Raw genomic sequence first — 19,010 nt, 5'->3', positions numbered from 1 at the left:
AATGTGTGTATGTACGGTGTGAAAAAAGTTGTCAGTAGTAGTGGTCTGGAGGAGAGCCTAACATTGGGCTGTGTTGCAACAAAAGAGGGAAAATATTTGCATCGCCTCATGTCCTTGTCATCCTAAGTATGTGGAGCAAGTAGGAGGTAAACAACAGCCCCATTCTGCTTTGTTTAAAGAGATGCATCGTAAGAGGCAGAGAGAACGCATCCCGCAGACCGGATCTACTCCCACGAGATTCAACTATCAACCCTGGTTCATCAGGGTCAGAGAAGAGGTGACATTTTGGTGCTTAGTTCTGGGTTGCTCTTCACATCCATTCAGTCTGTTAATGGTTGAAAGCTAAATTAACACCTGATGCAGTTGAATAGTGTAAACTGCTTTGGTGAAATAGTTAACTAGAACAGGCAGATTTTTAAAGCTGAAAGGGATCGTAGGTGCAGGAGACTTAGGAATAAAGCAGTGTAAAGTAACAGCACAGTATGAGCACTCAAGGTCTTACTTCATGTAGTGTGGAGTGCTTTGTTGTGGGTTCTTGATGAACACACCATACTCATAGTTGCAAGTTTAATTTATGACTGACATAACATTTCATGAGCAATCAATTAAAATAGATCCAGTATGAAAACATTCTTTTAGGCATTCATTCAGAGTGCATCAAATTGCTACAGGTCTACAACATACAGTACTTCAAGTCATTCTCTTTTCTCTTTGCTTAAGGTCGAAGGGCTGAATCCAGCGCCCGTATTAAAGGTTACTTCTGTACTGGGGTTTTTATGGAACAATGAATGATATGACGCTACAAAGTTGCTACTATTGTACAGTGCAGTACCCTGATCTGATGTTGTGTTCTAGGTGGCATGCGTACCCAGATGATCTGCTGCGGGGCAGCGTGATATCAGAAAACCACTAAGAGTCAGACCACTTCTCTCTATTTGTGAGTGTGTGAGATGGGATGCAGACCTTGGATGTGGTCTGGTTCGCCCTTTGAATGCTTTATTGCCCTGAAACTGATTGCAGCTCTGATGAGAAGTGCTGGAGACAGAGTTGTGGTCAGGGTTACAAGAGTAAATGGGGTGTATTGCGCTTTAAGTGATGTTCTCCAGGATGTAAAAGATAAGCTCCATCACTATAGGCTCATCGCCTCGTTTCGCCCCCTGCTGTGTATGACCGGGATCAGCACGCTGTCTAGGGCGTTGAGGTACTGCGCTGGGAGGGGTTGTCCATTGCTGCCGGCCACAAATCCCACCTGGAATCACAAAACAAACCACAAATTAGTGTTTATGCAGTCACACCCATGAGCTTGTTTCTAAACATTATGTGAGTCATGACATCATATATCTGATCAGGGTGCTTTCCACTGACCAGTAGTATATCAGAAAAAGGGATTTAGCGCACTTCCCCTTTACATAATGCAGGAAACTGTACTTCATTATAATATTTTTTTTCTTTGAGCTACTCTATCCATTTTACCTTCCTAACTAAGAACATAAACTTGAGCACTCTGGCCTTTTAGAGCTTTCTTTATGATGTTGCACTCCTACAGGAAGGAAATAATACATATCTAATGCCTCCAAGGCCTTTTCAAACCTAATGTAATATTAACTCTGCGGTATTGAGACTCAGCTTTCTCATAACATAAAATCCTTTCTGACCTCTTGAGATTCAAAAGCGACCCGTAGCCCCAGTTTAGCCATCCCGTCCTCTTTCAGCAGCTTGAGGTGTGGACACAGTGCCAAGCAAAACGCACGAGCAATCCTCTCTGTTAACCGGTTATGTTCTGCAGAGTCAGTCACCCCTCCTTTGGGATGATCTCCTTTTTGAAGAAAAAAAACCTGCACAAAACATACACAGAAATGTAAAGGGAGGAGGTGGACTGAAATGGATTTATGTTGGTGTTTTAAGTAGATCGTAATATGTACTTCTGTCCAGCGGATGATCTTTCCGTTTTCTTTGTACTCTGATTTCTGGAACATCTTCAGACTGCTGATTGACTCCATTGATTTACCATCGATAGGGCTTATAACTCTAGGGGACACAAACAGACATGTACCCTAGTTCATCAGTTTTTGTGTAATGTTTGAGTTTTTCAGATTCCAGTGTTTTGGACTGAGCCTCCCTCCACATTTAGTTGTATAATTTTGTTTCTCTTCTTTCATTAACTTCAAACATGTGGACACACTCACCCCTTGTTCACCGTGCATTTCTCCTCCACCCACTGTACACAAACAAGCTCCTGGCTGTCTGATTGGTCAAGCCGCCCACAGGTGACAGTGTAGTCTTTCATCTCCCGGAGTGACCGTCGAAGCTCTGCCATGGTTTCCACAGTGATCTGAACCATAAGCCCATCTGGGGAGAGGGGGCAGCGATACAGGAGAAACACACACATACCAGAACACACAGACACCAACAGAGAAACACACACACACACACACATACACTCACATGCATCAACATGTACACACGCCTAGACAAACGGTCTGTTATAATGTACACAGACACACACATACAAAGATCAACACGCTCTGTATAAACCAGTTTGAAACAGCAAGGTTAACATTCACTCCTTAAAGTAAACAATGAATTTCCTGCGAGTGGGCAGGAGAGGTCGAGATAAGCCTGCCTCCTCTCTGAATGGATATCATACCTTCTACGATACTGGACTTGGCAAGGTATCCTGCAGATGCTTTCAGTGCACTACTGAATATAAAAAAGCATGATCCAGTCACTGTGAAAAATAAAAGAAAGGGAAAACAAATGCTGTCAGATCTTACAACACAAAAAAAAACACAGTGCCATCTAGTGGTATATTATAGAAAGTATATATGTTTGACTGAGTGGGCCATTGAAGACTTTAATTCTCATCATCTTTTAAATTGGGCTCTGATAAAATGTATGTTGACTGGCCAAGTTTTAATAAAATATCTTAATTTGTTTGGCTGCAAAAACATCACCAAAGTGAAACTTTGATAACATTTATACAAAAATGATTCATAACAAAGTGTAAATGATTCTAATATCTTTAGTATTTGAAAACAGTTTCATGGTTTTGTACAATATTGGTGGTGGTGAAGTTTTACGGCAAGTACCAAATCTACTGCGGAAAGGATTTTATGCGGATATATTTGAAATAAAACTAAAACACTAAACTGGAATAAAGTTTTATATAATATAATATAATATAATATAATATAATATAATATAATATAATATAATATAATATAATATAATATAATATAATATAATATAATATATAATCTTATCACTCAATCAGAATTTCTTATTGATTATAGATAGCCCTAATTCTGTCATCTTGTGTCTATCACCGTACATGGCTCACCTTTGCGTGGCTGATTGTGGATGCTGATGGCCTGGGTCTGGTACTGGCCATCGTCCCCTTGCACACAGATGAGATGGGAGTCCGCAGTCTCATTGAAGCACGCCCCAATGGCCAGCACATGCTCATTAGACTTATTCAGAGCCTTCATTAGCTGGCATGAGACAAGTGGGCAAAGAGAGAAGAATGAGGATTGATAACAAGTTATCTCTGCATTTGAAGGTGCTGTGTGAACTTTCTACCAATGACACCTGTGACCTTTAAGTGAGGTGCTGAGTGCTACCCATTGCTGGCTAACGCAATATTTATTCAGACTAGCATCCTGGTACAGAAGAATAACGTGACAAATACGAGACTGAATGTTATAATGCAGCCTCATGTCTTTTTTTCTTTGCTTTGTTCATTGGCTGCAAAATTAATTATTGGCTATAATTCACAGTTGTTTGTCATTATGTAAAGATAGTATTACATCAGCTGTAGAGTTAATCTAGCATGGTAGCCCACTTACATGTCCTCTCAGATACTATTAAGCCTCTGATAAGGTACGTTATATCTAGCTATGACTTTAGCAAAAAAGGCTTAGGGCCGCTGGTGGCCTAGTGGTCCAAGTGTCCCACGTATAGAGGCTATAGTCCTCATTGCAGAGGTCGCTGGTTCGACTCCCAGCCAGTCAACCATTTACTGCATGTCTTCCCACACTTTCTACTCCCCACATTTCCTGTCTTTCCTCAGCTATCCTATCCATTTAAGGCAAAAAAGCCCAAAATGTATCTTAAAAAAACAAAAAAACAATGTTAGTCTAATCAGTTAATTGTATGTAGTGGTATGCAACACAGATGCCATAGGTTGTTTTTTACTGTTAGCTAATAACAGATAGAGATAGTATTTTGCTACCTTAGCTAGCTAAAAACATAGCTTTTAGTAAGCAAGTTAATGTAAGCAGCAAAACCAAATGGTTAAGCTAATTCCCAGCTAATATAAACCCGAGGTTAACTCAATGTCAATCAAAACACTATTTGCCATTTGTAAAAAAGTCGTGGATTTCATTTTTAAGCAAATGTTTGTGAAGATTGACACATGGTGCTGAAAGTGAGCTGGAAGGAACTAGATATCCTGAACTCATAGACATAACATGTATTGGTTGGGCAACAGAGAAAGATGGGGGAGTTGTCATCTACAATGATAAATGTACCTTCAAGTATAAGAGAGCTAACCTCATTATACCCAGTAGTTGGTATCTTGATGCCGGTTGTCTGAGCTTCAAGATCCACAGTGAGCCCCGGTACCATTGGTAGGCTGTAACGGTAATTTCTAAAGTCCTGAAACAGGATGGAAAGAACAGCATTTCAACATAATTTATGGGAAGTGGGATAACATTTATAGCACCACACATCACATTTCCTGTTAATGATGGGAAATGTTATTTTGTAACAAATAGTTGCTTGCTACAGAGTGAAACTCACCACTAACAGTCTCATTATAGTGTGACCTATTCCCCAAACAAGGGCTTCCTAAAGCGCACGCTGTACAGGGGACACGGGTAAACTGTAAAACAAAGAAAGCAGGTAATTGAAGGGGAAAGCGGTGGTAGATAAAGATTGAGCATTACATAAGAGGAAATGCCTTACATCTGTATTCAGCCCCTAATCTCAGCATGAGACGTAAAGGAAAGGCTTTGGCCCAGGCCACCTCTGCCCTGTGGACCAGCAGGCCAAAGAGGTAAGGCTGGTTTGGCAGAGGTAGACCTTGAAGAGACTGCAGAGTAGAGCGAACGTACAAGAAGCCTGCATGCTCCTGACTGCCAAGAAAACTGCAGCCGAACAAGGACAGCGACAGGTGTTTCAGAACCTTTCCTGCAGAAGTACAGAGAGAAAATTATAGCAGGAATCATGCTTGGAATTAGATGACAGTTAGCCACTAGCAATTTTCAAAGTAACACATCACTGCTACTGCAAGACTTGTTGAGATGATAATAACGTGTGTGTGTGTGTGTGTGTGTGGTGTGTGTGTGTGTGTGTGTGTGTGTGTGTGTGTGTGTGTGTGTGTGTGTGTGTGTGTGTGTGTGTGTGTGTGTGTGGCTCTGACCTGTGAGGGTGTCCCTGTACAGCTGGATGAAGTGGCTGAAAATGTCTTTGGGGAAGCTTTTCTCTTCAGGTAAGCACTGAAGCAGCACCACCACCTCCACCTGGCCTACAGCATGCATCCCCTTTGTCGTCACACACCAGCATTTCCTGTTAACATCTGTCAGACAATCAATGTATTTAACCCTGGGGAAGTACAAGGAGAGTTTTTTAAAGTCCAACTGAAACCATACTTAGTCATCCAATCCTTCTTTGTAGGGTTATGGCTGTTTGTGTTCCCTGTGTTTTTTGTACCCTTTCCTCTCCCTGTAGTTAGCCAGGAGTAAAGTGCTTTAAAACACTTGTGCTAGCATCAGCAGAGAGAGGCTTTTGTTGTTCTTATTTTTTATTCAGTTTCCTTTGTTAGAATTGATGCAGAATCATCAACATTCTGGATCATAAATCACTACACATTCTCTACTGTTCACTTATCTTACCATATCTCAGTTACTGTACTGAGATTTGGGGAAACACTTATAAAAGCTCACTGCAACCACTGTCAGTACTACAGAAAAGAATAGAATAGTTCACAATGTTGATTTCTGTGAACACACAAATTCATTGTTCCTCAAATCCAAAATATTGAAATTGACCTTGTAGATTTTAAAACTGAACAAATTGTGTACAAGGCAAGGAAAAATCTCCTTCCAGGAAACATTTAAAGATTGTTCTTTGAAAGAGAGGGGGGTTATAACTTAAGAGAGAAGTTACGATTAAAGATGGTGAGTGTTCGGACCACAAGGAGAAGTTTTTGTATTTCAATCAGTGGAGTAAAACTGTGGAACAGTCTCAATATGGAACTACAGCAATGTCAGATCATAATCCAGTTCAAGAAGACATATAAAGAAATGAGTTTCATGAGGAATGAGGAGGAAGACAATGGTTGATAATCACGAGGGGTTCACTTTTGATTGTAGGTGTAAATATGAAGATTTGACTTGTGGGAGTGCACTAGTATAAGCCAAATGACAGTGAATGAAGGAGTAGGATTAGATAAGTTTTAACTTCTTCCTACTCCTTTTCACACATGTAAAATAAAATGTTTCAGTGATTGTTAATGGAACTGATTGATTTTGTTTCTTTTGTATAACTATTTATTTTTTTCTTGTATGTTTGTATAACCATTCCTTCTTTTCTACTTGTATTTTTTTTTCTATTTTACTTTTACATGTTTGAAATAAAGACATCAAATCAAAAATCAAATCAAATCAAATCAAATGTCGTCATTTTGACACATATTACAGAATTGGTTGTTTATGGTAGTCTATCTTCTCATTCCAGTATTTGAAATGCTTCCAAAAGCACATACTATAAAGTATCCCCAATGGCAAGTCATCTAGCTATGCACAAATCAGATACCATAATTCATAAGCCCTGTGAAAAATCAGCCTGTTTTCCAGAAATCAATTCTTCTTTAACCATGGATTTATTGTGGCTGCCATCATGGCTCCTATTGTTCAAGAGCAGCATAGAAGGCTTAAACACTAACATAACAGCAATATTTAAATACCTCAGAGCATAGTATTTATGGATGGATACCTGAACATTATTCTGTTGAATAAATGGGAAATGATAGAGCCAAAGGTGGAAAACAAAGGGTATTATGTAGCAGTTTCTCCCTTTTGCTTTCAGACTTTTTTTGTCTCAAGCAAGAGACAACTGATTTACAGCGCAGTGATGTCTGCAGTAGCAGACCAAAAAAATCCAATTTAAATTCAGTTAATCTTTAAAGACAATATAAATTCGTAACTAGAATCTTGCAGTCTAGGGAAGTGAGTGTATAAGCTATAAAAGTATTAGCAGTAAATTAGCTTTTTTTCCCCCTAATTTGTCTGGCATCACAAATTAATTTGCTGGATCACAGCAGTGCTGTACTTGAATGTGACTGTGTTAGATATATTGCGCATGTGGAGTTTGCTATGCACAGTGTCCTGCATGATGAAAAGAAAGACAACACTTACAGTTGACCAACTTAACCATAGCGAGTAGGTTAGCATTGAGGACAAACACTAAAGGCTTGGGCCTGCCACTCTCCAGCTCTTGAATGAGTAACATCTCGGAAGGCTGCTCCTCTACGGTGTAATCTGAGGGGGGAAAAAAGTTTAATAAGAATCATAAATTCCTGTTTAATCAGCTCAATATTATTATGCACAGTAACAGCACTCTGGATGGACACAAATAATAAGTGGAAAGAAGTACGATGTAAACATAGGTGCTCAATTTGGAACTGCTTAAGAAAGACATTAAGCATGCTGCAGTAAATGCCTTGCTAAATGGCACTGGGATAGTAACAGGAAGAGTGGGAGTTTTTGTATTTTACGTTAACTACTATCTTTCCAGTTAAGGGCTACATGTTTTTGTTTGTAGGTGTACAAAGACATCAGCTGTTTTGAAAACAGCCTACTTCACAAGCAGTACCTACTGATTTGGCCAAAATTCAGTATGTAGTATGCAGTATGTGAACAAGAGCAAAATCTGCAGTATGTCAAAACTCCCCGGATGTCGTACTGATTCAGGAAATGTCTCAGTATGCATCGGACCAGTCTCCCTGACGTACTGATTCCCACAATGCACAGCACTAACATTCCGCTTCTTCTTTTTTCCGTATATGATGGGCACTGAGTTTTTAGGTGCTGTGAAAACTATTTAATTCAATATAAACCACTTTCAACTTTTAACACCAGCCTGGTGTTAGCAGTTAACGATTTCATCAAATACTGCACACACAGCATCAGCATGCTCTTTAAATAAGAGGCTGGAGAAGTAAGAAATGCATTTTTCAACATAACTACTAAGTAACCTTTGTTTCAGAGGAGACAAGCCTAAACAGGTTGATTTAAGTTATTCAGCATTATCCTGAAATGACTGCTGCTGCTGCATTTTTAAGACCTTGTTTTTGTCTCCCTTTTGTCATCAAAAATTTCACCTCACCATATGCTGCCTGATTTGCTTGAAACTCCCTCCTGTCTAACAGCAACAAAGCACATTAAAAGGTCGGGAAAACACCAACGTCTGCACTAACATGAACAAAGTGAGTATTTTGCTTAGTCTTTGAAGCTCATTTTGAGATTGCATAAAACTTGTCTTACCTCCTTTGACTCCAGTGGAAGTTAGGATTGGCGGCAGGCCATTTAGGGGGATTAGGTTTACAGAGCTGCCCACTAAAGCTGTGGTGCCCCAGCCATACGGCCCACAGGCCTCCTGGAGGAACAAGAAGCAGAGGAGTAGGACATTTTTTTAAAGATATAGAAGGTCTTGAAAACAACACTGGATTTTTTAGATTGATTCTATATTCCTTATTATGTTAGGCTGATCCTACATTGATATTCGTCCCACGTGGCCGTAGGGCTCTCCTAAATTGCGGTGACCCTACAGGACTTCTAAGTGGTCCGCCCAGAGCTCGTCTCATCAGCGGGAGAACCCAGGCCGTCTGGTCGGTGTGGTTGGAGCAGACTCTGACTTCTTACTTGGGAGGATTTCATCTGCAAACCACACCCTTCTTTTCCCCCTCGGAGGTGTTCCTGAGAAAAAGTTGTAAGATTGATTCTGGAAGATATTCATTAAACTACTTAAAAATTAATCATTTGAAAATAAGTTACTTTTAACGAGTGTCGAATGACAAGAAACACAAACTCGTCCCTCCTTTCCATCCAGATGTAAGAGTCTAAACTTCAGGTTGGAGCAAACCGCACAAAACACCTGACAACACACAGGAACTTTTCTTGTCAAATGCACATTAAAAAGTTACGCTGACATGTAGAATCAGAGCTTTGCCTTACCTTTCCACATGCACGGCAATGGTGCCTCCTCTTGGTAAATGTAAACTTGACCCCACACTTCATGCAGACCTGAGCCTGAGCATCTGGGACCCACACAGGAGCCACCTCCCCAAGCTCGATGCCTCGATCTTTGGCCAGAATACTGGCTGGGCTTGGCAGAGACTCATTATTAGGATCCACAGGGGAGGCTGCACAGTCCCCCATTGCTCCCTCATCACCAGCATTGCTGTCCGTCTCATCTCCCTCATTAGATTTGAGCGTCTTAAACTGGCCCGGGAGCTCCCTGGGCTTCCTGCCATGTGCCTCCTCCTGTGAGAGAGCACAGGGTGCTGCGGTCGCCTCAGAGCTGCAGGACTGTTCTTGCTGCTCCAGCCTGCTCTCCTCCAGCTCTTTCTCCTCAATCACAGAGTCCTCCTTTGAAGGGAGAACCTTGGGCTTTCTCTCCTCCTCTTCATCTTCGTCTTCTGGCCACGCAGCCTCTGCCGGACTCAGCATCAGAGGGCTGGGAGACTCCCCGAAACAGCTCTCACCCCATGTAGAGATGGAGGTCACAGTGCAGCTGCCTTCCTCCAGCTGGGAGGGAGAAGCAGTCTTGGCAGGATGTTCTGATGGTTTCTGCTCACATGGCCCTAAACTGCTTCTGACTGACGCGTCTGATTGGCCGCAGCCCAATCCTGGTTTGGACACGTCCCCATCATTGAGCACCAGCAGGCAGGGTCGGTTCAGCCAGTGATGCTTTGTGTCCTGAAGAGAAGGATTGTCTCCTTCATCTACAACACACACAGGGCATGCATGCTCATTAATAGTGACGCATTAGGTGGGAAGGCTGTGTTCACATCTGCTAAGCGACCATTTAGCAGCATGTAATCATTGATTTCATCACCCTGAACATAACTCATCGCTTTCCATCATCACTTAATGTACTATTAGCTTGAGGTGCCCTTGAGAGGTTTGCCTGAGCTGATCTGGAACGGTAAAGAAAAATGGAGGAAGAGGTGTGTGTAGACTTAATTGACATTAAACCAATAGCAGCAATATAGGCAATTGGTAGCACATTCTGGTTTGCTGGAAGCATGGTCAATACTGGCCCTGTGGCTAATTGCCCCTATACATTAAGTGTCCATAAAAAGAAAGTGGGATTTACAGATGTTATTCTTCTGCGCTAAAGTGCCCTTTTGGATTAGACTGTAGTCGATAAAACATTAAAGCTAAGGTTGGTAGACATATTTAGATACACTTTTTGTCATGCTAGTTAAAATTATCTTTATGTCCCGATGGCAATCAATACATAATGTGTTCTTAAAAAAGAGCGAAAAAAAGCTGCTATCTACAGCCAGAGTAAACCTGGGAAAACACCAACCAATCCCTGCCGTTCTGCCCGCCTCCTGCACGTTCATTTTATGTTTGTTTGTGTTTTTAACTTTCACTATGACAATGTTTTGGTGTTTTCTTACTGCTGAGAGGGACATGAGTTGAAGTAGTGCAAAACACAAACGATGTGCTGAGGACCGGTTTTGAATCAGTCACGATTATATGATCGCGAATCAGCGGCGCTTGTGGATGTGAGCGGGGGCGTCGTTTTGGAGGAGCTCCAAGGGGAGGGGGATTATGTACTTTAATCAATAATATAGATATAAATTATTATTTTTGTGTTTTCCATTTACATAATTCAATTTCTAGCACATATGGTCACAAAAAATATTTAACACGATGCAGGAATTAAGTGTTCCCTGCTCAAAATTACCCCCCTCCAGTTAACACTGCCTCAATACATTTCACACATTACATACAATTCACCTTAAACTGTGAGTACCAGGGGTTTGAAAGGAGGTGCCCTTTTTTTTGTTTCACCACTGCCCCTCAAACAGCCAAGTACGCCATTGGCTCATGTGTTGTGTGCCTCTGATTGTGGACAAAATACAAATTAAAAAATGTGTATGATAAATCACTTTGCACATTTGAGCCTGGACCGTTACCTTCAAATAATCTTCAGTATGTAATTTTAATTTGTGCTTATTTTAATGCATATTTTAATTAAGTCAGACATTCATTCATAATCTTAGCTTGGTTCTCTACAGCAGGAAATTACATTATCTCACATTAGAGCCAATTAAAAAAAATTTTGGGCACCCCTCCCTCGCGTGATTACGTAATGACCATCACTGTACATTTCCAGCGCGCGATGCAAAGCGAGTTTACTGTGTCCATATGGCTGGTGTTACATTCAGCTGTAGCAGTGGCTCATGAATAGTTATTAAAGAAGCACCAGAAAATCGACAGTCCTCTGCAACCCATGCTATTCGACTAATGTTGTTTTGCTGCAATGAATGTTTTTTCGGCACAAATCCAAATGTTTGAAGGAAAGGATCAAGCTCCATTCATGAAACGGGATACATAACTAATTCCCCCGCTAAAACTGCATTGCAGCTCCATCACAGAGACCATAACGATGAAAGGCGGGCCGTGTGATTCCTGTTGCGGGCTTCAGAGAGAGGCTTTTCTGGAAACGGCACCGATCCGGCTGACAGCAGCTCTCGCTTCCCGGGACGGTGACGCAAACAACACACGTGCAAATGTTTAATCCGCTTGATGGCACACTAGGCCGGCAGCAATGCGACACTCGGTACGCATTCCCGTTACATCAGACCAGAACGGGACACTTCACTGGTGTGATGTTTACTGTGGGTGAGCAGCGTGTTATGTGCGCAGCATGTTTTCACATGTGCGCAACACACACACTCATACGGTTCATAGATGCGCGCGGCCGAATGCTGTATCAGCGGTTTTCAGTGACAAACACAGACGCGCAGTATCACTATCATGTAATGCCAAGGCAGGGCATAGGGTAGTAAAGCATCCCCACCCCACTGCAATTCTTACCCTCAGTTATCGCTCCCAGAAGGCTTTCGTTCTCGTCATCCCGCGCAGAGAAGAACTTCAGCATTTTATCCGGTTACATCTGAGTGCAGAAGGAAACTGATCCAAGCTCACAAGCAGAGGATGGGATGATTTCGCCTCTCCAACCCCTCTTTCCGTGATCCCCCTCCTCCTCCTCCTCCTCTTCTTCCTCCTCCTCCGCCCCTGTGTCTCTCTGCAGCTCTTTGAAGAAACTCAAGAGGTGTGCAGAAATGTCCCTCCCCAGTTTGCTGTCTAACAGACCCCAGGACAACACACACGCCAACATGACGGAGGTGCGATGCCAGATATGAAAGTCCTGCATGCATGAAAGAACCTGTCACACCCATGCACGTCTTAGGTTTCAGCAAGTCAGCATTATTGATAACATTTCCATGCAAAAACACAAAGACCAAATCCTCTCTTTGGATGAAAAGCATCCATGTTTACAAAATTTTCTCAATGACCACAGCACCATGTAAAAAATGTTCATCACCTTTATTTGTTTCATAAACAAAAAAAAGTCTTAAGACTAGATTTAACGACCACAGTTATCCTGACCATGACTGACACTGTGGTGTAGGGATTTAACTGTTTAGCAGAAGGGAGTATTTTCATTTTTTTTTAAGTGCACAAGTCAGTCTGACTCAGACATCTGCGGGCCATCATGATAAAATAGAAAAGTCTCTGGTTTGAGAGGATAGTGTTTGATATGTCTGGATGACTAGACTTAAAAACACTGGAGAAGGTTTTCTTGTTTCATTGCAGTCCAGTCTGTGTGCATGGGAACTTCACTTATGTCAGTTTGCCTCGTTCTTTGATGCTTCGTCGAAGTTCTCCACCAGATCTGTAGAAGAAGAAAAACTTCATGTCAATAATAACAATGGAAGAAAACAGTATCATGGGGCGTTCACACCAAACGTGAATAAAACCATTTGCGCAAATGAGTTACATGTAAAGTCAATGTAAAAACACAAATAGACACAAGTTCTGGTCTGGCGGGGTGAATGACGCCATTCACAGCCATGTGTCATTCACGCACATTGCGCTGCCCAATTTCACGAGAGTTGAAAAATCTGAACTCCAGCGAATCCATCGCTCCGCAATAGCCAATCAGCGTTCAGAGCCTCCAGAGACGTCTAGGAATATGTACTAGGAAGTTAGCATTACCCCCTTTAGCATAACTGGCTTCCCCATTCAATGTACTCAAGATCAACCTTGTTTGACAATAACAGACTGGTGTGGTGTGGGAACCCCCACCCCTTGAAAATTTGTGTCTTGTGCACTCATGTACAAGCTGTTTTGATGCGCAAATTGAGAGAGTCATTTGTGCGAATTAAGCGAGTAAACTGAAAACATTCTCGGGTTCATATTCACACGACATTAAATGAAACAACATTTACTCCATTACTCTCCAAAATGATGCCAGTTACTCGTTTAATTTTTTTTCCAAGGATGGCAGAGTGTATATTTTTTTTCTGTCAAACCATAAAATACTCTTGGATCAGAATTTCTCTTTTTAAAAAGTGCTCAAGTCCTTGGACAGTCTGCAATAATTATTAGATGTTCGTAAAGACAATGAAACACGCAACAGTAAGACTTTTAACAGCTAAGGATGGGCAATGTATCATGTTTCTAAGTTATGTTGACAAATTTTTAAACAAGAAACATGGTAAGATAACTGTTGTGATAATTGTATTGTATGCCGTGTTTAAAAAGTGTGACACATTTCTTCTGTAAAACTGACAGATAGCCTATTTCTCTTGTCACCGTCTGTCCGTCTTGGAGTAAAATCAAAACTCAAAAACCCGCCCCTCCCACACTGAATCACAACAAATCTTGTATACAGCAACAACATGAATAAAGATAATCAGTAAAAAGACAAATACTAGCTCTATTGTTTGGAGAGGGTTTGGGTTCAGAATAATGTAGAAAATGCTGAAAACTGTTTGCAAAAAGAGTTTGACAAAAAAGCAAAGGTGGAGGATAATACCGAGCAGTGGCCTACCATATCGCTAAAGTCATGGTCCCATTGCAACAAAGTGGCTTGGCACTATTCACCCAAGTTACCAGTTGCCTAGTTGCATTTACTTTGTAGGCGATGCAAATGTAGAGTGCCTGCCACAGACCTGGTCACAGACCTTTGGGGAGTACAATGTTGACTGAAGTGATTCTAAAAAATAACAAAAATAGACGCCAGGTCTAGTGCTCAGTAGAGAGATTGTCTGCAGTAAGAACTGCTCATAGTTATGAGAGCTCTGTTGGAAATGTTCAGGCTAAATGTGGAATTTCACTTTATAGAGGAAACAAGAATCAAGATAGATATCCAGTATCACCATTCAGCTAAAAAATATCAAGATATGACTTTTGGTCTATATCGCCCAGCACTATTAACAGCCCATACCTGGAACATCATCATCCTCTTCCTCGATGTCCTCTGCCTTTGGAGCCTTGCTGTCGAGAGCTGAAATAAAACAAAGACAAACAACCACTTACTATTTCAGGTTTGTAATACTTCTTGAAAGGGATACATGTGGTGACATCTACTATTATTTCCATCAACAAATACCACAAAAAGAGCAAAAACACTTTATTTTAAAAATCATCAGTGAGAATCAGTATTATTCAGTGATATGCTTCATTATCACAATCATCATTTTGAGTTGATGCACTGAGGATTTCCAAACTGAATGTCAAATTTTGATTTGATACACTATTTGAGATATTGACAGAGTATTTAATACAGGACCAGTTTTAATTTATGCCGTCTTCTGACCTCACTGTCTACAAACAGCTTCGGTCAAGTGAAGCCAGTAAATGATACGACCTGAAATAATAATTATTGTTAAGTCTTACATTACTTTGGGGGCCACAATAAATTGTGGTTGATAGCAGGCTGCTTTACTACCTGAAAAGTCAATATTGGTAGGTTTATCTACCCGTGGCTAAGCAGGTAGGCAGTAGCAGGATACAAGCTGCACTAGGCAAGACAAGATATATAAATGTTCAAGATATAGATGTAAAACTATAGCAATCTCATTATCCTCAACAACAAAGGAGTTGTTGTGAACTCATCCTTCTTTGGCAATAAGATGTAGTTGCTTAAGATGTCAGTTACAGACACTACTCCCACATAAGAAGTAGAGATTGGGCATGACTTTCGAATGCTCAAATATTCGTTCACTTATTACAAATCGAATCAATCAATTATCTTGTTTTAAAAGCACAAATTTTCATCATCAAAGAGCGTCTTAAAGCTGTTTACTAACCAAATACAGTAACAGAAGAAGAAGAATGCTATCTGCATTAAATAGCAAAAGAAGAAGAAAACATTAGCGACAGTCGCTGGAAATACTTGTGTAGTGGTGTGAGATTCAGAAACGGAGATAATAGCAGACACTGAGCATGGCTGTAAAATGTAAGCATACATGCCATGCTGCTATGTCACAGAAAAACAGACACAAAGGTTGAGACAGTGCCCTCTAATAAGAGCACCACGTCCCAGTCCTGGTTACTGGGTGCTGGGTACTGGGTGCTGGGTGCTGGGTACTGCCACACACGGGCCATTAAAGGGACAGGTGTGTCGTGTTTACTTCCACTGTCTACAACTGCAGCACAACAAACTTTGTGTTAGTCGCTGCTGTGTCAACTTGACATTTCAGACATGGTGTCAGAGAACTCAATTACGAATAATAGCTGAATAAATGCCAGTTATTAGGGGAAAACGAGGTTGGTTGTCACACCTTTTACTGTTTTAATGATTGCTCATCATCAAAACATATTTCAATAGTCATTCCTACATTAAATTGAAGCTTAAGGTGTAGGCTTGGAATGTGTATCCCTCTCATTTTCCAACTCATTGTAACAAAGAGGCAATTAACTATCAAAGACCCTCTGACACATTGTGACAACCAACCCCATCGCGAGGATGGTTGTCACACACTATGGGGTTGGTTGTCACAATGGTATTTCAATGGGAAAAATATTTTTAAAAGGCAAGAAGGCAGAACTAAATTTGAAAGTTTAATTGGACTGACAAGTGATAGGCCGAAATAACTTAATGCATTTTAGCATCAAATGAGCAAGGAACATGAAGAGGAAACACATCTTTAGGCCAGCCTATGTAACAACAAAAAGAACAAGACAAACAGGCCTAAAAATAACGGCATACTCAACTAGGCATTACATGTGATAACCAACCCCAAGGAGAATGTGACGACCAACCCCAACTGGAATTTTTTGCTAGCATCAAGGCTAACAACCATCTAACAACTATTTAGCTAGCTAATAAAAATCTATCTCATCTTCCTCTTTACAGTGGTTATGAAATGTCAGAGGTCTGGCACATTCAGGTACACCCACCTTGCCGTGGAAACTGTTCTGCCAGTCTACGCAGGCTGCTGAGACTGTCTGCCCCCAGCTGGCTGAGGATGCCCGGAAGCATTTCTGTCAGCTGCTTGGTCTCAGCGTGGCCCGTGATGGCGAAGGTGTTAGCGGACAGGGAGGCCTGAACTTTGGGGTTGTTGAAGTGGATCACAGTCCCATCGTCCTTGATCATGTTCACCTGAAAAGAGAACATCACCCTGTTTTTACCTTCATGGCAACATATGTTACAATAACTTGAGACGTTTCAAACTAGACTACAAACATAGATACCTTGAGAAACCTGAATTTATCTGACAAAATAACAACAATTTAAAGAAAAGATGTTTAAGGTTTCTTGTCTAAGATGATCCATACCAATTTACCTCCTCAATTCCAGCAATATTGTTGACAGCCAACTTCTTAAGTGAACTCTGCAGTTTTTTGTCATCAGCTGTCGCAGTTCTGTGTACAACCTTCTTCTTCCTGCGCGCAGATCCCTAAAACAACAGTAGAGACAAGACTAAGTGAGTGTAATGAATCTACATATGACTACAAACAGTGACAAGTTGCACAGAGAGAAAAGGGAAAAGTAGAAAGGCAATCAAACAATTGTTTAAAGTTTACTAGGCTCTATAATTTATTTGCAAGTAAATATAAAAGCTTGCTTCATGGTTTATTTATTGTGTTGCAGTATATGTATCACGTGACCATACTGTGTCCAGATATAACTGATGGTGAATTGTCTTCTTAACTTTGCATTATTTTGCTTTTGTTGAACAGAGAAAGCAGAAAAACAGAAATGCAGATTTCAATGGCAAGATGTATTAAGTGGGGGTTTTTTTCGTGTGTTTTTGAGTGACCCATCTCCCCTCATTTTACTCAATCACGATCACAACAACAGACATATTCCTCGGGCCATCTTACCTTTCCTCCTATCCGAACTTGGGCTTGAAGTTTGGCCAATTTTTCTTGATTCATGTTTTCACCTATAGTATGATAAGAATAGTTTTAGACAGATGTTTGAGGTCGAAAAGTGATTGTGTTACGAACTCAACAGCTAGCATGCTGCTCCTCTCCCTGTCATATGTGAGCTGCAACCTTAGCAGAAAAAAAAACACACACCAAGCTAAAACCAGCAGACAGCGAGACTTTCAGGAAGACGAAGCTACATGTTTTATTAAAGTGTTGTGTCGAAAAGAAGTCAGGAGATGTGGAAAATTATACCACGCTAATGCGACTAACGGTAGCTTCTCAGTAGACAGTCTGCTGTGTGAGAGGTTAGCAGCTGCAGACATGAAAACACAACACAGGCCCACAGACTGAACCCTGCGTCTCACAGATCCACTCAGTCCCACAGATCTCCTCAGTACACGACACAACAAGAACACTCTACAAACACCGCACACAATACACTCATGAACATTCAGCAAACCAAACCTGCTCAAATATCCACAGAGGCATGCGGTGCTGAAAGATGGAGGTTATGAGGAAGGGATTACGTCACATGCCATACAGAATTATTCTTCTTCGTGAGTTTTTATTGGCGTTTGGCAAACAACGTCTAGGCGCATTACCGCCACCTACTGCTCTGGAGTTTGGATCAGGAACTATAACAGGATATAATAGTTTGTTTCTCCCTGAGCTCAGGCTACAACTTTTTATTTACAGTCTATGTCAAAATCACTAGCTCCAACTCCATTCGATCTGCAGAGTCCCTCTCTACTTTAAAGAGAAGAAAAGGGAAAGTACTTTATTGCTTCCCAAGGGGGGAAATTCAAGTTTTTCACTCATGCTATTTTGGACATGCTACACATACAGTTTTTTTTGTATATACATACAAATGCACACACATGCAGTGAACATGCTTATGGAGAGATGTCAGAGTGAGGATACTGCCGTCAACCAGCACACCCCGAGCAGTTCGGTGCCTTGCTCAAGGGCACCCCGGCAGTGCCCAGGCAAGTGAACCAGCATCTCTCCAGCCACCAGTCCACTTGCCAAACTTTGTCCATACTGGCACTCGAACCGGCGACCCTTCAGTTCCCAAGCCAAGTCCCTATGGACTGAACTACTGCCGCCCAAAAGATAAAAGACAGCTCAAGACCCAGCTAATTAGGAAGCACTATGCACTTAGCTAGACTGTTCTCCACTGTTGTCCCCAGTGGCAGATCATGTCTTCCAGCTACAGTTGACTCGCACTGTCCTGCTCTACTCTGGGAATCTGTGTTCAGCTCTTGAGTGACCCAGCACTTGGTACTTTAGTCATTATTGTGGTGATGTTAATTGTTGGTGATGATAATGGAAGGTCTTAAATAGTTTGGTTGCCTCATTGTAGATGTTCCTTAATAATAATAATAATAATAATAATAATAATAATAATAATAATAATAATAATATTAATAATAATAATAATAATAATAATAATAATAATAATAATAATAATAATAACAATAATAATAATAATATTAATATTATTAATAATAATAATAATAATAATAATAATAATATTAATAA

General features: G+C 40.9%; 2 protein-coding genes across 2 annotated transcripts; both read right to left on the bottom strand.

Moving 5' to 3' along the window:
• Window positions 1-553: 553 nt before the first annotated feature.
• zfyve9b (zinc finger, FYVE domain containing 9b) lies at window positions 554-8,972 on the bottom strand. Its single transcript, XM_034708611.1, is given in 15 exon segments — window positions 554-1,159; window positions 1,162-1,249; window positions 1,656-1,835; window positions 1,923-2,028; window positions 2,187-2,349; window positions 2,648-2,728; window positions 3,341-3,491; window positions 4,552-4,656; window positions 4,801-4,829; window positions 4,832-4,882; window positions 4,966-5,190; window positions 5,423-5,578; window positions 7,419-7,541; window positions 8,547-8,658; window positions 8,777-8,972. Coding segments are annotated over 15 exon segments (1,731 nt in total). The 5' UTR covers window positions 8,867-8,972; the 3' UTR covers window positions 554-1,088.
• Window positions 8,973-12,610: 3,638 nt separating this feature from the next.
• Window positions 12,611-18,063, bottom strand: btf3l4 (basic transcription factor 3-like 4). The gene is made up of 6 exons (XM_034708639.1): window positions 17,934-18,063; window positions 17,421-17,482; window positions 16,880-16,993; window positions 16,494-16,695; window positions 14,536-14,595; window positions 12,611-12,978 (listed from the first exon to the last, which is right to left on the bottom strand). The coding sequence occupies exons 2-6, from the start codon at window positions 17,472-17,474 to the stop codon at window positions 12,932-12,934; spliced, it is 477 nt and encodes a 158-aa protein (XP_034564530.1). The 5' UTR covers window positions 17,475-17,482; window positions 17,934-18,063; the 3' UTR covers window positions 12,611-12,931.
• Window positions 18,064-19,010: the final 947 nt, after the last annotated feature.

Source organism: Notolabrus celidotus, chromosome 2 (genome assembly GCF_009762535.1).
Source record: "Notolabrus celidotus isolate fNotCel1 chromosome 2, fNotCel1.pri, whole genome shotgun sequence".
NCBI classification, from domain to species: domain Eukaryota; kingdom Metazoa; phylum Chordata; class Actinopteri; order Labriformes; family Labridae; genus Notolabrus; species Notolabrus celidotus.
Note: the sequence above shows the minus strand (reverse complement) of the source record. Positions and strands in the feature narration are given on the sequence as shown.

Bases quoted from the DNA above. Each gene is read 5' to 3' on its own strand.
- btf3l4 (XM_034708639.1), bottom strand. From the start codon at position 17,474: ATGAATCAAGAAAAATTGGCCAAACTTCAAGCCCAAGTTCGGATAGGA. The intron at 16,994-17,420 runs GTAAGATGGCCC...CTGTTGTTTTAG, and splicing joins AAGTTCGGATAGGAGGAAAG to GGATCTGCGCGCAGGAAGAA. The intron at 12,979-14,535 runs GTATGGGCTGTT...CTTCTTCTACAG, and splicing joins AGAGGATGATGATGTTCCAG to ATCTGGTGGAGAACTTCGAC.